Genomic DNA, 25609 nt, shown 5'->3' on the forward strand with positions numbered 1-25609 from the left:
CTGGGTCTCGGAGTCCAGCCCTGAAACCACCTCAGGTAAAATACCACCTTTGAGTTAAATACACATTCTTTATGTGGGATTTATCTTGGCCCTCCATCATTACCCCACAGATTGACTCATGAGCCTGGCCCTTGAAACCACCCTCCTCAAACCAAGTGTTGCCTTGACCACATTCAGCATTCCAGCTGGTCTCGGGCTCAGGAGAATTGAATTGTTATGGGATCTTTTACATCTGCCCAGTGGTGCCTTAGTCTCACATCTCGTTGGAAGTGGCCCTCTGAGAGAGCCCTCAAGAAGTGCATTCCCTGGCCAACCCCGCCCCGGTTGGTTATACCCATCTGCTAAAGAGGCTGATGTTATTTGTAACTCTGTCATGCAAGTCCTCTGGAGAAATAACTGGGAAAAATGTTTTGTAATGAAGGGTGGCTTCAGGTAAGTCTGAGATAGACAGAAAATGCTGGATAACTCAGCGGGACAGGCAGCATCTCTGGAGAGAAGGAATGGGTGACATTTTTGAAGAAGGGTCTTGACCTGAAACGTCACCCATTCCTTTTCTCCAGAGATGCTGCCTGTCCTGTTGAGTTACTCCAGCATTTTGTGTCGATATGTTGGATTAGCAGAGGTATTTTATTCAGTGTTTAACAAGTTTATGTCACTGTAGATCTGATACCATCAGTGTAGCCCACTTTTCTACTTCCTTTGCAGTCTGAGCTAAAATGCAGTGTCGATGGTGCCTTCTGTTGGATGAAACATGACAGTGAGACCCCTTCTTTCCTCTTAAGCTGTTATAAACATCCCATAACACTATTACACAACTCAGCATAATTCTCCCATCTTGGGTTGTCACCCAGCACAAATCAAGCAGAATTTCTTGCCGTTACTAGGGTGTTCCTTGTGGGACCTGTTGTGAGCACATTCCAGCCATGCTTTCCCTATTGCAACAGTGACAGCACTTCAAAGGGGCTTCACTGCCAGTGATGTATTCTGTGGCAGCTTGAAAGAAGCATGGAGGCTATCAAAGAAATGCTCTCTTAACTGCTTTAAAACTAATAGCATTTCTGCCAGGATCACTTGTGGGAAGAGACAATGTGCTCCCACAGTTTTACATCAAATTAATATTGTCACCAATGTGAGCTATTGGATTTGTTTTTAATGAGTTGAGCAATGCTAAAAGGAGAACAAAACACAAAGTGCTGGAGACTTCAGACCCATAAAATTACCTGTCCATTTCCTCCATCGATGCTGCCCTACCCACTGAATTCCTCCAGCACTTTGTGTTTTGCTCAAGATTCCAGCACCTGCAGTTTCCTGTCTCAGTCTGAAGAAGGGTCTCGACCCGAAACGTCACCCATTCCTTCTCTCCCGAGATGCTGCCTGACCTGCTGAGTTACTCCAGCATTTTGTGAATAAATCTCCTAAAAGGAAAGCAGTTGACAAGGTTCACGTCGCCTGCTATGGAAACACTGCCACCTGCTGGCCTGTCACAGCCACATCAAGTAGCCGACAAACTCTGCCCTCCTCTCTCGACTTGACCAACCTCATCTCTTTCCCACAACCTCAACAACCATCCTTGACTGTGTCATTGTTACATCGCACTCTTGCTTGGTCCAGAAAATGTTGGGTTTAATTCCAACTCAGGAGACTTTGTAGAAAGTCTACTCATACTGTCTCATGATGTAGGAGGCTATTCAACCCATCTAGTCTGTGGCAGCCTTCCGAGCAATCCCATCAACTGCATTCCTCCACTTATTTTCCTGTAACCTGTTCATCAACATCTTAATGCTCCTCTCATTTATAGAAGATAACTATAGTCAAATAACCTACCAACCAACATGTCTTTGACTCAAGAGTAAAGAGTAGAGTTTAATTATCACAGAACAATTAAATTCTTACTTGCCGCAGCTTTTACAGAACATTAACACTCCATGACAAATAATCATACAATAAATAATAATGCAATAAATTATCAGTCATACTAACTAAAAGGACCACAATTGAGCAAGCCAAAGCACCTTGTGCAACCTGTAAAGTCCATAGTAGTTTGGTCTGAGGTAAGGTGGTGGTTAGGGTTGTGCAGGCTGGTTCAAGAACCTGATGGTTGATGGGAAGACATTGTCCTTGAATTTAGAGTTTTCATAACTTTCCAGATTTATTTAATTGCATTTAAATTCCCCAGTTGCCAGAGTAGGATTCAAGAGTCAAGTGTGTTTAATTGTCTTGTGTACTGAAAATCCAAGTACTACCCAGAGCTTCAAAATATAGGTAAAGCATTTACAGTTTGCACTTCATTGCTGCCATGTAATAGCCATGGTCTACATTGTGTTGCCATTGTACAGTCAAGTCACAGCGCACAATGTTAACTGGTTACTATTGCCATTGCATGTTGTTTACATATTCTGTTGTGCTTCTGCAAGTAAGAAATTCTTACTTGCAGCTGCATAACAGGACTGTAAACACTGTACTCACTAGATTACATAATAGACAATAGGTGCAGGAGGAGGCCATTCGGTCCTTCGAGCCAGCACCATTCAATGTGATCATGGCTGATCATTCTCAATCAGTACCCCGTTCCTGCCTTCTCCCCATACCCCCTGACTCCGCTATCTTTAAGAGCTCTATCTAGCTCTCTCTTGAATGCATTCAGAGAATTGACCTCCGCTGCCTTCTGAGGCAGAGAATTCCACAGATTCACAACTCTCTGACTGAAAACGTTTTTCCTCATCTCAGTTCTAAATGGCCTACCCCTTATTCTTAAACTGTGGCCCCTTGTTCTGGACTCCCCCAACATTGGGAACATGTTTCCTGCCTCTAACGTGTCCAACCCCTTAATAATCTTATACGTTTCGATAAGATCTCCTCTCATCCTTCTAAATTCCAGTGTATACAAGCCTCGTCGCTCCAGTCTTTCAACATATGACAGTCCCGCCATTCCGGGAATTAACCTAGTAAACCTACGCTGCACGACCTCAATAGCAAAACCTACGCTGCATGCCCTCAATAGCAATAATAAAAACAACCATGAAAAGATGTTCTACTACACTATCCCTATTTATCTTAGAAATTACAAAAAAATAAAACTGCAGATGCTGGCATTCTGAAATAAAACCAGAAAATGCCAGAGATGCTCAGCATGTTATGTAGCATCCGTAGAGAGAGAAACACAGTTAATGTTTCAGGTCACCGACGATCGATCAGAACTGGAGAAGACACATTTATCTTGAGTGGAAAATTACATGTGGGATGAATTTCTTTATTATTTAGTTCTGAAAAAAGCACTGCTGCATCGTCAACATCAAAATTAACTTTGTGTTGTGGTCAGTATTTCAATTAATGTCCAAAGGTCGTCATTGAAAGCCTTGTGATGAAATGAAGCTGTGGATAATGTATTACCACTCTATCCTAGCAGCATAGTGCCTTGGTAATGTACGTATTTTGGTGAACTGTGGATCCGTCAGACACATTTTGGTCCATTAGGCTGTGAACAGTGAATCACATTGTATAAACAGGAATTTCTTTTTCCATATTCCAGGTGATTTTCAAAGCAAAATCCAAGTACTACCCAGAGCTTCAAAAATATAGGTAAAGCATTTACAGTTTGCACTTCATTGCTGCCATGTAATAGCCATGATCTACATTGTGTTGCCATTGTACAGTCAAGTCACAGCGCACAATGTTAACTGGTTACTATTGCCATTGCATGTTGTTTACATATTCTGTTGTGCTTCTGCAAGTAAGAATTTAATTGTTTTATCTGGGACATATGACAATAAAACATACTCTCTCCCTGTAAAAGGATGCCACTCGTAGGCAGAGTCTTTTACTATATATAAGTTTATTCATAACACTGCACATACATTATGCCCTAGCTGTCCGTGGTCATCACTGGCACTAGAGAGCGAGCTGGAGGTGGGGAAGTTACAATTATACCAAAGACAATGGGGAGTGGTTAGTAGTGGTGAGGTCACTATGTTAAAGGAACATGCACTGATCTACATCCTTCCTCTTGGAAACAAAGTGACCACGGCTCATGCGCTAGGCTCAAACTACAAACAGACTACTCGTACACACCGTACCGGACAGGCGGCCTGACCACTCTCCCAGAGCGGGTGCGCAACCCACCATCCCCGCCGGTCGAAGGAGCAGCATGAACGGGTGCGGGTACAGAGGCCGGGGAACCAGGGGAAGGTGGAGGACTGGGAAGCGATGCACGCACAGGCGAGGGAGGGGTAGGTAGCTGGGGCGACTGCGGATGTACCGGAGCAGGAGGCACATCAGGCACCTTGTAGTGGACGGGAGGCGAATACGGGATCGCGGGGGGCGGTGCAGGTTCGTTTACCAGCATCAGGTGCTGGCGGGTACGACGGTACACGGTACCCTCGTAGTTGACCAGGTACGACCGTGGAGAGTCAGCATTGCCGACGACCACGGCCAGCCGGTGGTGGCCGGAGGACGACTCCATCCGGACAACCTGGCCAGCGAACAAAGGTGGAAGGGGACGGGACGATTTGTCAAAGGAGCGCTTCCGAATGAGCTGCTTCTCAGTGATGCGCTCCCTGACAGCGGCAGGGCTCCGAGCCGTGGGTTTCAGGGATTGCTGGGAGACGGGGATGGGGGGTCTAGTGGTGCGGGACAGGAGGCGTTGCGCAGGGGAACCGAGCGCGGGGTCCCGGGAGATGTTGCGGAGGTTGAGGAGGGCAAGGTACAAGTCCGAACTGTCAAGCCGGCAACGTTCCATCAGCTCCTTAGCGCTGCGGACAGCGCGCTCTGCAAGTCCATTGCTTTGCGGGTACTCGGGGCTGCTGGTGATGTGGCGGAAGTTCCAGCGATTTGCAAAAACAGCAAACTCCGCGCTGGTAAACTGGCTGCCGTTGTCGGACTGGAGAGATGCCGGGGAACCAAAGGTCGAGAAGTGGCGGCGAAGCTTCCCGATGACGGCAGCAGACGTGAGGGACGGCAGCAGGTCCACCTCGAACCAGCTTGAGTAGGAGTCCACCAGGACCAGGTAGTGTTTGCCACGCCACTCGAAAATATCGGCGGCAACAGCCGTCCACGGCAACTCGGGAGCCGGCTGCTGCAGGAGAGGCTGACGCTGCTGATGAGGTAATAGGCTGTTGCAGGCAGCGCAGGCGGAGACCCTGTCCCGGATCTCCTTGACCATGCCAGGCCAGTAAAACTGTGCTTGGGCCTGGGACAACGTGGCCTCCACCCCTGGGTGTCCGTTGTGGGCGGTGTGGAAGTAGTGATCGCGCAGCGCAGCCGGCACCACAACCTTGTGACCCTTCACCACCACACCCGCGTGCAGCACCAGTTCATCCCGAACCAGGAAGTAGGGCACGGCACCAGCCGGCAGGGAAGACCGTCGTTCAGGCCAGCCACGGCGGATGACGCCCGCAAGCTGTTGGAGGTCCGGATCCGCGGCAGTGTGTTTGACCAGGGACTGCAGCTGCCAAGATGGAACAATGTTGACGTTCAACACCATCAGGTCCGCCGATTCGTACGGATGGCGGGAAATGGAAGGTAGTGGGGCGCGGGACAGAGTGTCTGCCACGAACATCTCCTTGCCTTTGCGGTACACGATTTCGAATTGAAAACGCTGCAGCTGCAGCATCATTCGCTGCAGGCGGGACGATGCTGCGTGGATGGGCTTGTTTAAAATCGAGACCAGCGGCTGGTGGTCAGTTTCGATGGTGAAAGTTTTTCCCAGAACGTAGTCTCTGAACTTGGAGCAAGCGAACACCACGGCAAGGAGCTCCTTCTCAATCTGCGCGTAGCGCTGTTCAGCAGGGGTCATTGTTCGAGAGGCATAGGAGACGGGCAGCTGTCGGTCGTCGTAGAGCTGCAGGCAGGCAGCACCCAGGCCGAACCGAGATGCATCGCAGGTGAGGACAATTGGCCTGTTTAAGTCGAAAAACCGCAAAGTCGGGGTCCGCGCGAGTCTGGACCTCAGGGCTACGAAGGCCGATTGGTGGTGAGGGAGCCAGACCCAGGCATTGTCCTTCTTGGTCAGCTCTCTCAGGGGGGCACTTAGTTCGCTGAGGTCGGGTATGAACTTACCCAGGTAGTTGACCATGCCCAGGAAGCGCTGCAGGCCGGGCACGTCAGTGGGAGCGGGCATTTCGGTGATCGCCGCCGTCTTCTCGGGGTCTGGCTTCAGGCCCCCCGCCGTGAAAACGTGGCCTACGTAGGTGACTTCCGCAACGCGGAACCGACACTTCCTTCGATTAAGCTTGAGGTTTATCTCACGAGCCTTGTCCAGGACTTGGCGGAGGTGTCGGTCATGCTCAGCAATGTCCCTCCCGTACACCAGGATGTCATCCACGATGATGGCGCACGGCAACCCAGCAAACAGCTGCTCCATCGTGCGCTGAAAAACCTCGCTTGCCGAGTTGATACCAAAAGGCATGCGGAGGAAACGGAACCTGCCGAACGGTGTGCTGAAGGTGGTCAGGAAGGAGGAACGTGCGTCCAGCGGGATCTGCCAAAAGGAGCTCTTGGCATCCAGGACCGAGAAAACTGTGGCTGGACCGACCTGTGCCGCGACGTCCTCCACCGTCCGCATGGGGTAGTGCGGGCGTTTAATAGCCAGGTTCAGGTCCTTGGGGTTGATACAGATCCTGATCTCGCTCGCGTCCTTCTTGGCAGCGACCACCATGGTGGAGACCCACTGGGTGGGGGCACTCACCTCCTTGAGGATGCCCAAGTCCACCATGCCACGTAGTGTGGACTCCACGCGGCCCTTCATGGCAAAAGACACACGGTGGGCCGGTCTGACCACTGGGTCGACCCCCGGGTCCACAACGATCTTGTAGGCACAGGGCAGCTTCCCCAGGACGTCATCAAATCGGTCAGGGTACTCGACCAGGGGGTCCATGGGGGCCTGCACCAGGTGGATGTCGCGGTGAAATGAGACCAAACCAAAGTCCTGGCATGCACGGGCGCCCAGCAGGGTGACGTTTTCAGATGCTAGCAGGAGGAACGTGAGGGGCCGAGAGGTATCCAGAACAGTACAGACAACCGTTGCCTTTCCCACGGCAATCAGAACGCCTCCCCCATAGGCATGGAGGCGGGAGTTGTCAGGAGTAACCCTCTCCCCCGAATTTATCTGCTCGAAGAGGCCCACAGACATAACATTGGCAAACGCCCCAGTGTCGACCTTGGCAGGGAAGGAGTGTCCATTGACTGTAACTTGCACGGATGGATCCGTTATCAATGCAGGTGCTCCCAAGAGCGAAAACACCAGAGAGTCTCCATGGGAGGAAGTCGTATCTGAGCCATCGAGGACCTCATGTTGGTACCGGGAACCGGTTGCGTTATCGCTTGCAAGGTTGTGTAGACTCCCTCTAGGAGCAGGGACAGGTCTCCCACGAGAACGACAGGCTGCAGAAAAATGGTTCTGCTTCCCACATGAATTACAAGTTTTGCCCTGCGCTGGGCAAATGTTATACCTGTGTGACGAGAAGTTGCAGTTTGGGCATCTGCGAGGGGTGGCCATAGTGGGCGCGGAGGGGGCGACCCTGGGCTGTGGGTCATTCAATCGCCGGCGGCTGGCGAAATTTATGTCCTGGGGGGCCGGCCGGGATACTGAGCCAACAGCAGAGGCCATTCGTGCGGCATGTATTGCGTCCGTAAGCGACAGGTCAGGCTTCATTAGGAGCTCATCCCGCAGCCTAGAGTTTAGGAGACCGTTGACCAGGACGTCCCTGATCATCTCGTCGGGTGTAATCGTTTGAAGGCGGCACCGCCGAGCCATATGTCTTAAAGATGCAATAAAGGCGTCAACGTGCTCCCCTGGAGTCTGACGCCGCGAGAAAAATTTAAAACGTTCGATGATATTGTTGGTGGGTATGTCGCACAGGGCAGTGAACTTAGCAATGAGACATACCGGGTCGTTGCGGTCCTCTGGAGGGACGAATTGGAACGACGCATAGCGTTCCATTGCCTCCGGACCAGCCAGGTTGAGGAGCAGGTGGGCTTTTATCGCAGCAGTCGCATCAGGATGGGCAATGGCTATATAGTGTTCGTAGTCCCGCTGGAAGACAGTCCAGCGGTGCACGATGTCCTCATCGAAAACGAGCGTGTCCGGACGACGACACGAGGAAGACATGGCAAAGTGGAAGGAGGGGACACAATTGGGAGAAACAAATAATAAAATAAAAACCGATAAACAGGAGGCGCAAGTCTACCGATCTGACACCATGTAAAAGGATGCCACTCGTAGGCAGAGTCTTTTACTATATATAAGTTTATTCATAACACTGCACATACATTATGCCCTAGCTGTCCGTGGTCATCACTGGCACTAGAGAGCGAGCTGGAGGTGGGGAAGTTACAATTATACCAAAGACAATGGGGAGTGGTTAGTAGTGGTGAGGTCACTATGTTAAAGGAACATGCACTGATCTACACTCCCTCTCTGTTGCAAAGTGACTCTTTTACATGAGAAGGAACATTTGTGGTTCAGCAAACACAGATGTAATATGTGCCAATGGGGCTTGAGTGGGTTAGCATACAGGCAGCAGATTTTTGGATAGGCCTAAACATATGGAAATATTAGGACAAGGTGCAGGCTGGGAGCATTGAAAAGCTGAAATGAGAGGTGACAAAATGAGGGATGAACATTTTAATGAAAAACTAGACCAAGTGGACCCGTTGGACCCAAATCTCTCCTGCATTGGTGCAGCACCCTCTCCTCCCCCACTCCCCCCTGCCCTCTCCCCCCTCACAGCCTCCCCCCCCCTTCCCCCTCCTCCCCTCCCCCCTTCCTCCTCCACTCCTCCCCCTCCCTCCACCTCCCCTCTTCCCCTCCCCCCCACTCCATCCTCCTCAACCCCCTTAACCTCCCTCCCTCCCCCCTCCCTAGGAGATAGATTTAAACCTTAAAATGTGAATAACTTTTAAAATATAACGCCGATTTCAATGAAACTTCTTCCATTAACACCAAAGGGATGACGGTGAGTAAGATGGGCCTAAAATTGTCGCGCTATCGTGTACCGTTTTGGCTGTAGTTCAGGAACAAACAAACGAAAGTTTTGGTATACAGATGGGCTGAGGTGGGCTGAATCGATATTGAATCCAAGTTGAATTGGTTTCTTTTCCATTCCAGGCTCCCCCTTCAGCTGGTTTTCCTGCTGGCCAGTCTCCTGTTCTTTGTGGTCAACTTGACGTGCGCTGTACTGGTGAAGATCACACACTCTGACACCAGGACCATTGTGTTTGTCCGCGTGGCCGTCAACGACACACTCTTCGTGCTGTGCGCAGTCACCCTCTCCATCAGCCTGTACAAGATGGCAAAAATGTCCCTAGCCAACATATACTTAGAATCTAAGGTTTGTTTCTCCAACAATTTCATGGGTAGAGATTAACCTTACTTTCCTTGAAAAACATTGCATGGAATGTTCTTTCCATATTTATTCATTCAGAAATGAATTCCCTATGAAAACAATTCTCCCGCGTCACGGTAATGTAGCAGAAATAATCGAGGAGTGGCGGTATTAACAGTTAATACATTGGGAGGGCATGTGCTGAGGCAGGGGCATTGGTTAACGTCACCCATTGAATTGGTTGTGATTCCTGTGTAGTGATATAATTTTAGATTCACTGCAGTGGGATATTGTTTAAGGACACAATCAGGAACCAACTGAAGAGAACTGAGCCAGTTTGTTTCAGAATCAACTTATTTGGATAAACAATAAACACATTCCACTGGGAAGCTGACAACCTAATGGTATGATCAATGAATTCTCCAATTTTGGGTAACTAATCAACAAACATTCCTCCCCTCGCCCTTTATCCCCCCTCTCTTCTCTATGTCCCACCTGGATGAACACCCATTCCTCCCACAATCCCACCCCCTCCCATTTCCCCTCCCCCCGTCCACCTGTATCCCTTCTTCTGGCTTCACATTTCACACTGCTCTCATCATCTTATTTTAATGCCTTTTGACTTTTCACCTCCAGCCTTTGTCCAACCATCTGCTAATCAAACCCTATTACCTGTATCCACCTATCACTTGCCTTGCATTTTCCTGCCCTCAACTCTTTTCCTGCTTTCTCCCCCCTACTGCAATGTCTGACCCAAAATGTCACCCATTCATGTCCCCCAGAGATGCTGCCTGACCTGTTGAATTACTACAACACTTTGTGTCTTTTTAAAAAAAAAACACATAGGCAGTCCTTTGTGTCAACACCTCTTTTACACTTGGTTTTAAATAAGACTCCTTTGAATTACAGTTAACTAGGGTTTACATAAAATTGCTTCTCTTTTTTTTCCATTTACAATTTTGTGCCTTGAGTATTTTAAGTGATTGAGCGAAGATCTGACAGATTAAGCAAAGGCTGAAAATCTAGCAAATGGAGAATAATATGGGAAAATGTGAAAAACAAGTATATTATCAAACTGTTGAGAGTTTGCAGAACTGAGATGCAGAAGGATCAAAGAGTTTACAATTTGCATAAGGTTACCATGCAAGTCCAACAAGTAATTCGGAACATTGACAAAATGTCATCATTTATTGTTGGGAAATAGTTCAATGGTTTATTTATTGTCACATGCACAGAGATACAGTGAAAAGCTTGTTCGGCGTGCTATCTAGTCAAATAATATGTCATATGAGCATCTTAGATTCTCTTCTGGAACAGCTCACACAGAACAGAGTCCCTATGTTCCATTGCCATCATTGAAAATAAATGTAAAGAGTTTATACTTAAATTATAGAGAGCACTGGTAAGAGTGCATTTGAAATATGCTTACTGTGTATGGTAGCGGTCTCCTTGTTTAAGCAAGGGTGTTAATGCATTAGAGACAAGAGGGTGAAAAGTTACTGCTGGTTTATGGGAATGTGGAGTTCAGTCAAAGTAGCCATGATCATATTGACTGGTAAAGAAAGCACAAGTAGTACACTCCTTCTCCAAGTAATTTGTTTGTTTCTTTTTTGCCAAGTGTGCATTGATTAGAATTAAAATAAAGAAATAATTAAATACAACTCTCATTTCCCCAACTATAACAAGCATCTAATTTGATCACAATTATACAATTTAGTTTTGCAGACTCAATATTCTGATCAGCTTTTCTTGTTGGTTGGTACTGGGGCCACTTCATTAATACTGGCATTATGTCCTTTTTAAAAGCAAAGTATTGCTGAGGCAGTAAAGCTGAAATTAAATTGAAATGCGGGCTGGGCAGCTTCTGTATGGAGTAGGGGCGTCAATGTTGCAAGCTGATGATTTTTCACCTGAACAGGGGTGTGTTTCTCTTTGTAATGAGAGCGATGTGGACTTATTGGGTTATTTGTCCACTCTCTGTACTTGAATCTTTGATGGTTCTTCAGGTCCTTATCTCAGTCAAACACTCCAACAACCAAGTCATCTCTATGACCGTCTGTAAAGGGCAGCTGTCTGTGCTGATCTCCACAGGCTCATTTCAATCAGCAAGACTTTATTCTACCATCTTAGGTGGATTTAAAACCAGAATTATGCAAACGTGTACAAAATATTTCACAAGAGGAAACATCAATGCATCTTCCTGAAGATTATTTGGTATCGATTATAGTCACTGTGTATTTGAACAGAAATCAAGGGTGTTTGTAATTAAGCCCCTCCTTGTGTTTGTATTTGCAGGGAACGTCATTGTGTCAGGTTGCAGTGGTGGGATTGGTAATTATATTACTGTACACATCGAGGGCCTGCTACAACCTGGTCGCTATCACACTCACCTCCTACAACCACGTGAAGATGTTTGATTATGACTGGTATAACGTATCTGATCAGGTCAGTGCAGCTCTGGGGCAGGTTGGTCTTGCAGTTTTTCCTCTTTTTTTCTCTGCAGAATTACACAGGACAAAAGGAAATCCTTACCACTCAGTTGTACCTGAATGAAATTTTTACAAAAGATTCCAAACATTTTTATTTCCAGACTTTTTCCTCACAGCCTTGATGCTACTTTCCCTTCAGATATGTGTATAGAACTGTTGAAAATTACCATTCACCAATTACCTATCAGCATTTTTCATTCAGTAACAATTTAATATGAGGATGTCTCCTCTCTCCTCTGTCAATAACCCTAAGTCTGTGACCCCTGGTTACTGACTCCACTGAAAGAATGATTCCTCACTCCTTAAAAGCCCTCATTATTTTGAATCCCTTTATTAGAAGTAGAAGGTAGACACAAAATGCTGGAGTAACTCAGCGGGTCAGGCAGCATCTTCGGAGAGAAGGAATCTTAAAATATTATATTAATATTAAAATATCTATATATTACTAAAACTCTCATCTTATTTGTTCCCCACTTCTTGTATGTTTGTTCCCCCGTTTGTTTGTTTGTCCCGTGTTTCTTTGTGCGGTTTTCATCCGGAAAAAATGGCACACAATAGCGCAACAATTTTAGGCTCACCCTACTCACCATTCCCCCGCGGTTTGAATAAATCGACTTTTGTTACCTTTTAAAAACAATTGACCGAATAAACTTTAATAAACACGCTCCCCCCCGGGAGGACCAGCGGGAGGACCGGCACCCATCCCAGTGCGCCTCGCACCTGACCTTCCTCCCGTGGTGCAGGGCGGCGGCAGAGGGTCCAACAAGATGGCCTTCGCAGCCGAACTGCAGGAGAGGCTTTGGCTCCACGGCTCGCTCTGCCTGCAGCACTGGACGCACTGGGCCAAGGTCAGTGGCTTTTCCCTGTTCCCTCTGGCCTGGCCACGGCCCCGGGGGACACTCCCCGCCTGGCAGAGGGTCCACGGGATGCCGGGCCCGCTGGATCATTAGTTGGCGGAAGGGTTCCCCGGCCCACAGGAGAAACGGAGCCGAGGTCAGTGGCTTTTCCCTACCCCACCTCGCCCACCCATGGCCCTGGGGGACACTCCCCGCCCGTCAGTGGGTCCACGGATCGGTAGGGTTGCTGGGTCCGCAGGAGAGGTTTCCACCCAACGGGGGTTGCCGTGCCCGCCGGACCGCCCGCAGCAGAGATTTGCACCCAACAGATGCACTCCGTCTAGTTAATATTAAAAGTAGACTTGTGCTCCCTCTGCAACACAGCTTTCTCCAATGTCTCCACACAATTGAAGTAACTCACTTTGCGTGGCATTCTTGTGAATCTCTGCACTTCTGTAAAGTGGAGCTCAGAACTGGACACAATACACTTGCAGAGGTGATTGATAAAGGAGTAGTACATCTTCTGTGACATTCTTCTGTTTATAAAGTCAAGATCCCATTCCTAGTCCAGTGAAACAGCCAGATAGAAAATGGTTGTAGAGACCAGGCAGACGTATTGGTGTCTTCTGTTCTTGTTCATTTTTCACAGGATCCGGGTGTATCTGGGAAAGTGAGTATTTATATCTCTAATTGTCTACGGGATGGTATTTGTGAGTTGCCTTATTGAACGGTTGCGGTCTATGTGGTAAAGGTATACTGAACACTGAGGGTTGAGATATTTTACAGAACCTTGACTTGTAGATGACGATGGCAAGGTAACACCATGTCAGGATGGTGTCTAAGGTTGAGATCCCATGCCTCTGTGGTACTGCTAGATGATGTTGGTAATAGGCTGGGAGATGTTGCAGTAATCTGAGTGCATGCCGACATTTTATGTTGTAGACATTACATGTTGCAACTATAACATGCCATTGGAGGAAGGAGTGTGTTTAGAATGGTGGGTGGAGAACTAATCAAGGAGCTGTTATATTCTGCATGCTGTTGTGTTTGTTAGAGCTGCACCCATGCAGGTAGGTGGACATTGTTCCATCATATTCTTGATGTGCCCAGTAGGTGCAGGAAAAATGTGGCACAGTGGTGCAGCAGGTAGAGTTGGTGCCAGAATCTCTTACAGTGTTAGAGACCCAGATGCGAACCTGACCAAGGGTGCTGTCTGTGTGGAGTTTGTACGTTCTCCCTGTGACCACGTGGGTTTCCTATGGTTGCTTTGGTTTCCTCCAAAGACATGCATGTTTGTAAGATATTTGGCTTTGGTAAAATTATCCCTTGTGTGTAGGAGGTTGTTAGTGTACGGGGTGATCACTGGTCGGCGTGGACTCAGTGGGTCGAAGGACCTGTATCCACACTGCATCTCTAAAGTCTAAAGAAAGATTAAGGGATGTCTGGACATCAAGAGACAAGAGTATTTAATTGTCATATGTACTAAACACGGACCATTGAAATTCTTACTTGCCGCAGCATAACAGGACATGTTGCAAAACACTTGCTCCATGACAAGAGATTCTGGCAAATGGTGTCTATGGATTTGACAGACATTGCCATTGAAAGCCGAGAGACATGGTCAGTCCCTCTCTTCTTGAGGAGTTGAAATTCAGAGGTGAAGTGGGAATGACTGTCCTTGATATTAAGGCAGCATGCCTGGCATCACAGCCTTGGTAAAATTGATGTTATGGGAAAACACGGTGAGGAGGGGGCATGTAGTTTAGGTTTTAGCTGGAGTCATATTCGTCTGCATTCAGGATCCAAGCATCACTGGCAAGACCAGCATTTGTCAACCTATTTATTTATTTATTTATATGTCTATCTATTTATTTGTGTCTGTCTGTCTGTCTGTCTATTTATTTATTTATCTGCTTATCTGTTTATTTATCTAGCTGCTTATTTATTTATTTTTTCATCTATTTATTTATTTGTTTGCTTGCTTGCCTGTTTATTTATCTATCTATTTATTTATTTATATTAATATACTATTTATTTTCAATTTATGTACACCTTTACTTTAAACAATGTTGGGGGAGTCCAGAACAAGGGGCCACAGTTTAAGAATAAGGGGTAAGCCATTTAGAACGGAGATGAGGAAGAACATTTTCAGTCAGAGAGTGGTGAAGGTGTGGAATTCTCTGCCTCAGAAGGCAGTGGAGGCCAGTTCGTTGGATGCTTTCAAGAGAGAGCTGGATAGAGCTCTTAAGGATAGCGGAGTGAGGGGGTATGGGGAGAAGGCAGGAACGGGGTACTGATTGAGAGTGATCAGCCATGATCGCATTGAATGGCGGTGCTGGCTCGAAGGGCTGAATGGCCTACTCCTGCACCTATTGTCTATAAACTCTTGATGGGTACAGCATCACTTGAATCCTTTGCCCAATAGCCTTTGCAGGCAGGTTACTTTTGAACTTGGCACAGACCATGCCACTGTTACCATGAGAACGAGTCACTTTACCCCAAATGACACGGGTCTAATTTGGTTTACCACCAGGGGTGACAGTGTTGTTCTTTGCCTTGTAGACATAGGCACATCTCTTGCCCAGATAAAAGTCAGTCTCATCACGGTAATAAACACCATCAATCTTCAGTAGAGCTGTATGCTCTCTTTGGTTTCAAAGGCCACATTTATAGCCTGTAAAAACAGCTTTGCACCACAATCTTCCAGGCATTGCAAATACGCCAGGCAGCCGGACCAGTCCGCCCGGTAAATCAAGATGGAGGAAGAAGAAGCTCAATCAACTAAGTGCACTGCAATGCTGTTTCAGAAGGCATCTAATGGACAACCACATTAAAAGGTCTGGAGTCACAGATAAGGCAGACCAGACAAGGAGAGCAGATTTCCTTTCCTGAAGAATCTTAGTGAAGAAGATGGGTTTCTTACAATGAAAGATTTTGTGTGGCGACTAGATTCTTTAAACATCAGATTGCCAATAGTGGGAGAGTTGAACTTGGGTCTCTGTATTGTTATTCCGGTGCTTTATTAACTGCATCATCACCACTAGCCAATCCACTGGTGGAAATGTTGCTTGGCCAGATGAAAATGTCGTCCTGGTCTTGTACCACACAGACGTGGGATGCTTGCTTAACTGAAGACTGTGCAATGATTTGAGGAAGTGGGCTATTAATGTAGCCAGCTGTGATGGCCTGTGCCCTTTCCCAATTGCAACATCTTTTGCATAAGATGTGACTGCAGCTGGTCTTAAGCTTCTAGCATAAACATGCAACCCCAAATTTCAGATCTTGCTTTCTGGTTACATCAATGCCACTGAGTTCCTTTGTTGACAAATTCTGTCACATGCTGCCTTCATTTTGGGGGCAGTTTCTCTCACTTCACCACTCGATTTTGTATATTCTCACTTGTGTTCAGAATAAGGTTGTAACAATGTCTGCAGTGAATTAGTGCAGGCAGAGTCCAAACTGAGCAACAGTGGGTAGTCGGTGAGTAAAGGCACTGTCAGAGCATATCCACACTGCTGTGAGATTATGATAAATGTCCTGCCATTAATGGACAGTATTGGACATAGCACTTTGTTGGGAAAGCCAGTGTAATGGTTGCATCGGAACAGGGATGTGGTTAATTTTGGAACGTATTCACAATTGCAGCCAGGACACTATTAGGGGCCTGATTTTGCTGTATCCCTTGGTTACTTCAACACCTTTCTAATAACAGCAGTGTATCAATGAATGAGATAACTGTGGGCCACATCTGTGTGGTGTGAGACCCAGACAACATCCACAACTGTGGAGGGAATGGATAGAGAATATTCTGGTTGGGATTTTTCTGTCCGATGAAGGGACCTGGCCTGAAATGTCCTCATTCCATTCCCTCCACAGATACTGCCTGATCTGCTGAGTTTCTCCAGTACTTTATTATTTGCTCAAAATTCCAGCATCAGCAGTTTCTTGTGTCTTCTAGCTGGTGAAATGCTGGGAACCTTGGAAGCCAAGATGGAGACTGACCAAAGGCCACCTCTTCCCTCTGTTGCTGGGCTCCATTCCTGTCATTCACAGGAGCTTTGATATAATGCGCTGCTTGTGAAATGACTTTGACTTGGGTCTGTCTACAAATTGCTGCTGCTACTGTCCAACATCCGTTTCAATAAAATGCCTTAGATGATAAAGATAAAAGATGATAAAGCACTAGAATTGGACAGATGGTTGGATTTGGTACAAATGAAAATTGTTCAGGGAAGAGTTTTCTAATGTAATGTACAATACACCAAAATCTCTTTTCCTCGGGTGATTGGCCTCTCATGCATCCCCTAGTTTTGCTGCCCCACTGTAGGCACTCTAGCTTCTAACTGCACCTCAGTACACATATAATAAACCTAAACCTAATGGCCAAGGCCCTCATTTCTTTCTTAAATCTTGCTCTCTATTCTTTACGATCCTCCTCAAACTTTACCACTTTGGCTTGGTGTGCAGTCAACTTTTCTCATGCACTATACAAATTTCCGTCTGTTTATATGCCTGTGCGTGAATTTTGAAGTGTATTCAATGTTAATGCAAGTTAATAATGAGGTATTGTTTCGTCTCACACAGGCAGATCTACATATTCAACTGGGGGGTAAACAATATTTGGTGTTTGGGGTGATCCTATTAATCTGGGAACTGCTTCCCACCACTCTGGTTGTCCTGTTCTTTCGTGTAAGGAGACCCACGCAAAGTCTGGTAAGTAGGTCAAACATAGTCTTTGAATAAAACACAAAATGCTGTAGGAATTCAGCAGATCTGGCAGCATCTGAGGAAGGAAATGGACAGGAGATGTTGTGGGTCGAGTCTCTCCTTCATACATTGTCCCAGTGTGCACCATCTCATTTAGGGTCCTGAACCAAAGCTTGGCCTGTCCCTTCCCTCCTCTGATGCTGTTCCTCCGACATATTGTGTATTGTTCAATATTTTAGCATCTGCAATTTCTTGTAGTCTTTGAATACATAGTCAGCTGGACATTAGTGAGCTTTGCAAAAGTGACACCAAAGTAAATGCTGGTGTGAGGGTATAAAATCTTTTTGACCGTAATTATCACACCTCCAGGCTAGTTCATGAAGGAAAATAGGGACATATTAAAGCAAGATCTGTTGGGAGACGATAGTACAGGGGAAGGGAGAAGTGATAACCTAGTTAGACTGACATAGAGAAGGAACTTATTGTTAGAAATGTCATTACGGTCCCCACATCTCACCACATTTGACAACCTGTGTGGGCCACCATTACTTAACTAGGCCAGCCAAGTACGAGCTATAACTAAAAGACCAGGTCAGAGACCAGGTACTATCTAGTTAATGAATAACCTCCTGACTAAGTTTCTCACTGTCTCTAAGGCAGAAGCCTGAGGGAATACTCTCCACTTCTCTGGTTGTTTACAACTCCAACAATACTCAGAGCTTCAATGTCACCCAGAACAATGTAGCCTGCTTGATTGCCAATCCATCCAGCATGCAAAATGTTCAGTCCTTGTACTAATGGCACACAGTGAATGCAGTGAGCACCATCTGCAAAATGCACTTAAGTTACTTGCACAAGCCACCCTTGCACTTCTCAAACCCACAATGTCCACCACTCTCTTTCCTAGCACTCTCTTTCCTACAGCACTAAGTACCTTTAACAGAAAGACTGCAGCAGATCAAAGTGGCTCACTATATACTCAACAGCACTGAGAGGGTGGCACAGTGGTAGATTTGCTGCCTTACAGCGCCAGATTCGATCCTGACTACGGAGTTTGTAGGTTCTCCCTGGAGAAAACATGGGTTTTCTCCAGGTCTCTAGTTTCCTCCCACACTCCAGACGTATAGGTTTGTAGGTTCATTGGCTTTGGTAAAAATTGTCCCTAGTGGGTAGGATTGTGTTAGTATACTGGGTGATCGCTGGTTGACGCGGACTCGGTGGGCCGAAGGACCTGTTTCCACGCTGTATCTCTAAAGTCTAAAGATTGACGATTCTGGATTTCCAGCAAAGCCCACATCCATAAACATAAAAGCAAAAGGGTTACAATGACATGGCTTCAAGCTGAGAGAGGCACAGTGTAAAGGAGTTACACAGGACAATTTTTTTTTTACAGAGTGGTGGGCGCCTAGGCATAGATATCTAAGAAATGGAGAGACATGAATCACGTTAAGGCAGTGGAGATTAGTTTAACTTGGCATCATGTTCAGCACAGACATTATGGCCAGAAGGGCCTGTTCCTGTGTTGTACTGTTCTGTGGCACAAGGCAATAATGATTATACCAACATCACAGGCTCTCAAAAAGTTGCCACATCACAGAACAATAGTGTGAGTGAAAATAAGTGTCACTACCCAACATTTACATTTCTATGCCAGTTATTTGCAGTGATCATTGTTTTAACAAATGCAACAGAAATTCAAAGTGTGTAAACAATAAATTAAATTTAGATGCTTGGTGTCCCTCTGATAGATAGTGAATTTGAACATGCTACTGCGTTAGACTATTTTGTTTTATATTGGTGATATATAAATGTAAAAAAATACTCATGATATTGCATATTACCAGCATATAACAACACACTTTACAATCTCGCTGGTAGAAATTTGACAGGGCAGGGTGTGCCTTTTGTTCTGGCCTGAAAATAACCTCTCTCCTGCTAGGGTCTGGGCAACATTCATTGATAGCTTTTCCTGTACTTTGCAGGTGGATAACAGAATACCTTGCAGTCATGGATTCTCTCCCAAAGCCTTTTTCTTTGATAATCCTCGGCACAATGACAGTGATGATGCTTTGGCCTGGAATGCAGTATCCTACAGTGCATTCAGCAGGTAATTACTGGAAACTGACCTGGTTTGACTGCTGACAGAGGGAGAAACTCCACTGGATAAAGAGGGAACCACCCATCCATTGAGCTATGTCAGTTCTTTGAGTATCCAGTCAGTATCACTCCCCGACATTTTAAACCTTTAGCTCTGAGACTGCGTCCTTTGCAATTACCCAATTTGCCGTGACAAATTATTTTGTTTCACTGCCCTTCCCCACTAGCTCAGCCTTCCTAGGCCTTGAGCTGGTCATTTTAAATCTCTGACCTTTGGTAACTTATCATTACCAAATGGCTGCTCTTGAAAAGGAGGCGCAGTCCTCTTTCTTACAGTTTGGCTTTCTGCCCAACCAATTGTTCAAGCGCTTTTGATTGCAACATGCGCCTTAATTTAGTTCAACAAAGAAACTGACAAGTTACTAAAGAATCTGGCTGTACATAAGTCAAAGCAATACCAGAAGAGTCTCTGCCTTAGTACCATCAAAATGTTAATGAGCACTTAATGTTTTCAACAGCAATCATGACAAAGTCATGAGAAATAGTGACCAGGAGTGGGCCACTCGGCCCCTTGAGATGTTTTGCTATTCATCAAGATTGTGATTGATCTAACTTTCCACAAGTTCACTTTCATGCCCTCTCCTTGTACTAATCCTTATTTCTCCTGATTAAAGAATCTATGTCAGCTTTTAATACAAACACTTCAACCTCTACAGGTTGCTGGGCCAAGTAATTCTGAAGAATCACAACCCTTTGAGACAAGTAATTCCTTCTCGTCTCAGTTTTAACTAAATGCCTCCTTATTCTGAGACCGTGCCCTCTGGACTCTCCCATGAGAAATATCCTCCTGTTTTTTTGCCTGTTACACCCTGACTAAGAATCTTACATATCAATAAAAATACTTTCCATTGTTCCAAACTGCAATGGGTACCAACACTGCTTAACATTTAGTTCAGTATTTGCAATGTGGTTAATATGAAACTCTCGTTGCCTATTTGAGCAGCTGTTGCCTTCTCCCAATGGTTAAAAACATTTTGGCTCAGTTCCTCATGTCAGTGATGTGAAGAGCTGCAGACATTCAATGGGTCCCGGGTTCAAAAAGGAATAAAGTGTACAACTAAAGTGTACGAGTACCATGGATATCATCATAATTTATTAATATTGCTTTGCCAGTGAAGAATTGCATCAATGACTAAGTAACATGAACCTTACTGACAAACAGGAGCATATTTTATTTCACATGTTTAGTAATCCATCAGATACAATAACCATCTCAATAACGTGCCGGTTTCACTTACAAGTTCCGCATTGCCAAGTGCTCACTTACATTTGTTGTGCAGATGTAAGATGTACCAATTCTAGGTTATATTACAGTTCCACCCTCTCTTCCCCCACGAGAGAAAAAAAAAATCATCCCATCCATCTTACTACATTTTGTCTACAGGTCATCCTCAGTTTAAGACAGGGAAGTGTTCCAGACAACAGTTGGTAACCTAAACAGCTTGCAAGTCAGAAATGTGGCTGCTGGGCAATATATATTTAGATAAAACAGGCCAACCAAGGGTAAAATGTAGTTAAACCAAGGCATTTAACTCAAGCAGATTTCTCTGAGAGTTGCAATGATATTGCTGCAAACCGAGTTCCCACATGGCAGAAGATGCCTGCAGCCTTGTGTAACAGTCAAATCCATCCTGTTGGTCACCCAAACGTTGTATGTACGGGCTGTACATAAGTCAAAGCAATCATAATCTAGAATGGACTGGATTCTCTTTTCCAGCATTCAGTGTTTTTAAAAAAATGTAATTCTGTAAGATTACAATTTCTTGGTCTTGCGCAGGTTTCATGATGCCAATTCTTCAACCACAGGCAGTAAAAGTCACAAGTAGTTAAAAGTTGAGAAATATTAAAAAGTGGCTCATCAAGGGTCAATGTAATTTTTTTAAAAGGTGGCAAGAAATGTTTTTTAGGGAGGATCCTTGCAACAGGATTTAGGATGTGAATCTTTGATGTTTTGTAGAACAGGTAAGCCGAGTCTAAATGCTCCACTCATCATTGCAGCCACTAGATGAACCATCTGCTTTGAAAAAGCCTGGGGATTAAAAGAATTGGGATTTGGCGCAGCCTGTTTTTGCTGCCGCTTTATTGGCAGCTGAGAGAAACAATGGTATTGGTTCTCTGGCATAAGGGAAACATTAGTCTCTGATTTCATTGTAAACTTTCTTTGTTAACAGCACAACAGATCGATATGGATCTAGGAACCAAAGCTATGAGGACTTTACTTCAGATGCTTATGTGCCAATAGTTGCAGAGGTTCATCTGTACAACTCCACTCCCTCAAGCATGATCTGAAGCGACATCACTTTTAAGAAGTGAATTGCTCACTTTCGTTATCAGTTATTGCAGAAAGGAGCTCCCACAAAATGAGTGGTTGGAACGTAAAGACAACTTAAATTGGACAGTTCTTACTGACAATGTTACCCTTGTGAATGTAATTTATTCTAAAAGATTCAGTTCATTTTTCTGTGATTAATCAATATAGCTATTATGTGGAACTTTTAGAATGGTGTCTGTGAATAGAGTACATCTCCCATTAGAATCAATAATCCATCAAATTATAATAAATAACATTTTTCCATCCTAGTCGCCGGTGATTTTTCTTTTGCATAGGAGAGGAGAGTATTCTCAACTGTACTGGTGCCTAAGCCACAAATCCATTTGGAGATGGGACCACAGAAGCTGCAACATTAGGCTTAACAAAACAGAAATTGCAAGCTTAAAATACAAAACTGGTATCAGTAATTGTGGCCATTTATTTGCCAGTTCTGCACAACCGAGAACGTCACTGGATTGGCAAAGCTCACGTATCCTTCAGCAACTGATTGAAATTATTCCGCCTTTCATGACCTTGGGACATGCTAAGCTTCACTGCAAATATGCATAAAGCAAAAGATAAGGGGAACGTGATAAATGTTGCGGCATTTAGTTTCTAACATGGTTGGGCTGCTGATGCTAAAAGCCACCATAAAACCAAAGGCACAGTGGTGCAACAGTAGAGATGCTGCTTCGTGGTAACCAGAGATCCGGGTTTGATGCCGATTGTAAATGCCGCAGAAAGCAGATTTGAAAATTCTAGATTCAGAAATGCAAATTACAAACCAAATACTGAAATCTCTCAGGATTATTAACATGTCTTATCTGACCTGATGGATCTTTGATGTCAGACTGGATTATGTGCTCAGCTCTCAGGATCAATGTTGTTCTGTTGAGCTTGCTTTACTATCATGTGGACAATGAATGCATCAACAGATGGTGATCATATGGGAAACAGGCAGGGAAGTAGTATCTGTATCTGATAACTGAGTAGCTTGGGTCTCGTTAGAACAATGAATAGACTTCGTTGTGGGGACAGAAAGACCAGGCCACAAATAGAGCAAATACATTTCACATGGTCTGCAAGACAGTTTGGAGCTAGGATAAGAGCTTCATACAATGACTCATCTTTTCTCCATATGGAGCAATTAGAGTCATACAGCATGGAAACAGGCCCTTTTGCCCAAATTGTCTATGCCATCTATGCTCATCCTATCTGCTCACGTTTGAGACATATCTCTCTATACCTGCCCAAACGTTTAAAAAATATTGTCACAGTACTTGCCTCAACTACCTCCTCTGGCAGCTCATTTGATATACCCACCGCCATAGTCAGGATTTTTGTTCCCCATTTAAAATTCTTCCCTTTTGGACATAGAAGAACCTGTATTTGTCTTCTCTAATTTTTGTGTTTTACAAACTTGAAACTTTTATAGTCCAATTTTATGCTCCTTATAAATTTGCAGTGTCTATTTTTCCCTCGATCAAATTAAACTATTTGCAAATTGTACACAATTCCTAATCCCCAGACCTGATAACCGTACATGTATGTAATACCTTTGAATGAAGTACTAACCCTAATTTCTTCTGTAAGCCATGGTCGGGTTACTTTTCATGTTTTTGCTCCAGGAAATGATGTATAACTGTTGGAATGTGTGCATTTGTTCCTTAAATGTCAACCATTGCCTCTCCACTGTCATGCCTTTTAATAAAGCTTTCCAATTTATCCAACACATATCTTTGCAGTTTCTTTTCCTTCAAGACACAGTTTGGATTGAATAACTTCACAATCCATCATAAAGAAAAAAATTATTGTCATGTTACAGGCACTGCTGTACTGTAGCATTGTCATTTTATCATCTTTTCTTACCATACTTGCTAGTGACCTGACACAAATTTGTTTCTTACCCAATGATTTTCCTTCAGTTAGATTTTGTTTTCTTTTAGCATTCTAGATTTCACTGCCTCAACACTTATCACAGATGTAGTTACGTTCGACAGAATCCACAAGCTCCTACATATTGCAGTAGCAAGTCATCAAATGCCCTCCATTACTTTGCTTATCACAATTGTCTATTAGCCAAATTACATTTAAATTTTAATTTTGACACCTCCGCGGAGTAGCCAAGGCCGGAGACCCAAGGCGTCTGGAGAGGACCCGACCAGCGTTAGTGGAGAGGTCAGTGCAGCTGTCGACGATGGTGCCGACTGGCAGATGAAGACGCCGCTGCCAAGGGAAGGAATAAAGGAAGACATGGCATGGGGGGGGGGCTGTGATGGGGAAAGAACATAAGGGGGAACTGGTACGGGGGAGAATTTGTAAGCGTTCTTTGTAAGACTATTTGCATACCATGGCATGCAAGCAAAGAATTTTACTTTACATTAGCTTAAAACTTAACCTAGTCAACACAAATCACTTACCTGCTTTACTTGCGACATTACACTACAAATCTCTAGTTGGAGCTTTCCAAACTGCTCTCATAGACTTCACCAGGTTCCTCACTCACTCTGCTTCTTCCACGTTTCATTGAACTGATGAGCAGGGAGAGTACATCAGGTGGTGGTTTCTTTGCCCCAATTGTACCCAAGAGACTAAGGTACCAAGTCCCACGAGAGATTCTGGGATTTGAAGTCAATAAATGGTTTTGGTCATTTCCACCATTTGTATTTCACATCAAGCAAGTCTGTCCTGCTTGGAGCAGGAAGTGCTCAGGATTGTGATGCAGTATCTGCACATCACCTGTAGGATGCGATTCCATGAACATGATTATTAAGCTGCCACTTGACTAGTTAGTTGATAGGAAAATTCTCCCATAGTTCCACGCCAATCCTAGAAATTTGCAGACATTTGTAAAGTTGATTGGACTGTAAGCAATTTTGCTGCATCAGAGTTTGGTGTTTTTATATCCCCCCCCCCCCCACTTTTCTGTTTTAATATAGAGACTTAGATGTAATTTTATGGTTTAGTGATTTCATGGGAAGGTGTCAACCACATTCTTTATTTGGAACTCAGGTCAGACCAGAAAAATACAACAGATTTCCTCCCATGAAATATGTTAGTGAAGAGCGTAGACGGGGCAATCATTTTATGGAACACCAGCACTCTGGCTTCAGAGGCACCAAACAAAAATTGGAAGAACAATTTCATCTACTCCACTTGAATGGTACAAATGTGGAATTTTCCAATTTCAGGTAAATCTCACCTCTGGTGTTCTCTTCCCTTAAATACTTACCTATCTACCTACTTTTCATCTCGCATTCTTCGCCTTCCCACATCTGGTTCCATCTGCCCATCAGCACCACCTCCACACCATTCTGCTTTAGTTAAACATTTTGTTCAAGATGGCCGCGCTGTTGTGTTTGGCTGCCTGCCACTGTATGTTTCTTTTTTTTTTTCCTAATCAGATGTGCAGCACTTTGGTCAACGTGGGTTGTTTTTAAATATGCTATACAAATAAAATTGACTTGACTTGACCTCACCTGGCTCCAACAAACACTGTGTAAGAAGGAACTGCAGATGCTGGTTTAAACCGAAGATGGACACAAAAAGCTGGAGTAACTCAGCGGGACAGGCAGCACCTCTGGAGAGAATTAATGGGTGACGTTTCGGGGCGAGACCTTTCTTCTGAAGATGGGTCTCGACCCCAAATGTCACCCATTCCTTCTTTCCAGAGGTGCTCCCTGTCCTGCTGAGTTACTCCAGCTTTGGGTCTATCCACCACACTGACCAGCCTCTGTCTTCATCTCTACCCTTTCACCACCTGGTTTAATCTACCAATCATCCCTCCCC

The 25609-nt window shown here is 45.1% G+C and overlaps 1 protein-coding gene and 1 pseudogene across 1 annotated transcript in view; one reads left to right on the plus strand and one right to left on the minus strand.

The window, feature by feature from the left end:
- gpr137ba (G protein-coupled receptor 137Ba) overlaps positions 1-23544 on the plus strand; it is a 30845-nt gene extending 7301 nt beyond the window's left edge. The window contains exons 2-7 of the mRNA XM_078399126.1: positions 3530-3579; positions 9104-9326; positions 11616-11765; positions 17230-17358; positions 19335-19459; positions 21681-23544. Of these exons, the coding sequence (XP_078255252.1) occupies positions 3530-3579; positions 9104-9326; positions 11616-11765; positions 17230-17358; positions 19335-19459; positions 21681-21798 (795 nt within the window). The 3' untranslated portion in view covers positions 21799-23544. The remainder of the gene's footprint in view (positions 1-3529; positions 3580-9103; positions 9327-11615; positions 11766-17229; positions 17359-19334; positions 19460-21680) is intronic.
- Positions 15015-15356, minus strand: LOC144593814 (large ribosomal subunit protein eL33 pseudogene; annotated as a pseudogene).
- Positions 23545-25609: the final 2065 nt, after the last annotated feature.

This window comes from Rhinoraja longicauda, chromosome 5, assembly GCF_053455715.1.
Source record: "Rhinoraja longicauda isolate Sanriku21f chromosome 5, sRhiLon1.1, whole genome shotgun sequence".
NCBI lineage: Eukaryota > Metazoa > Chordata > Chondrichthyes > Rajiformes > Arhynchobatidae > Rhinoraja > Rhinoraja longicauda.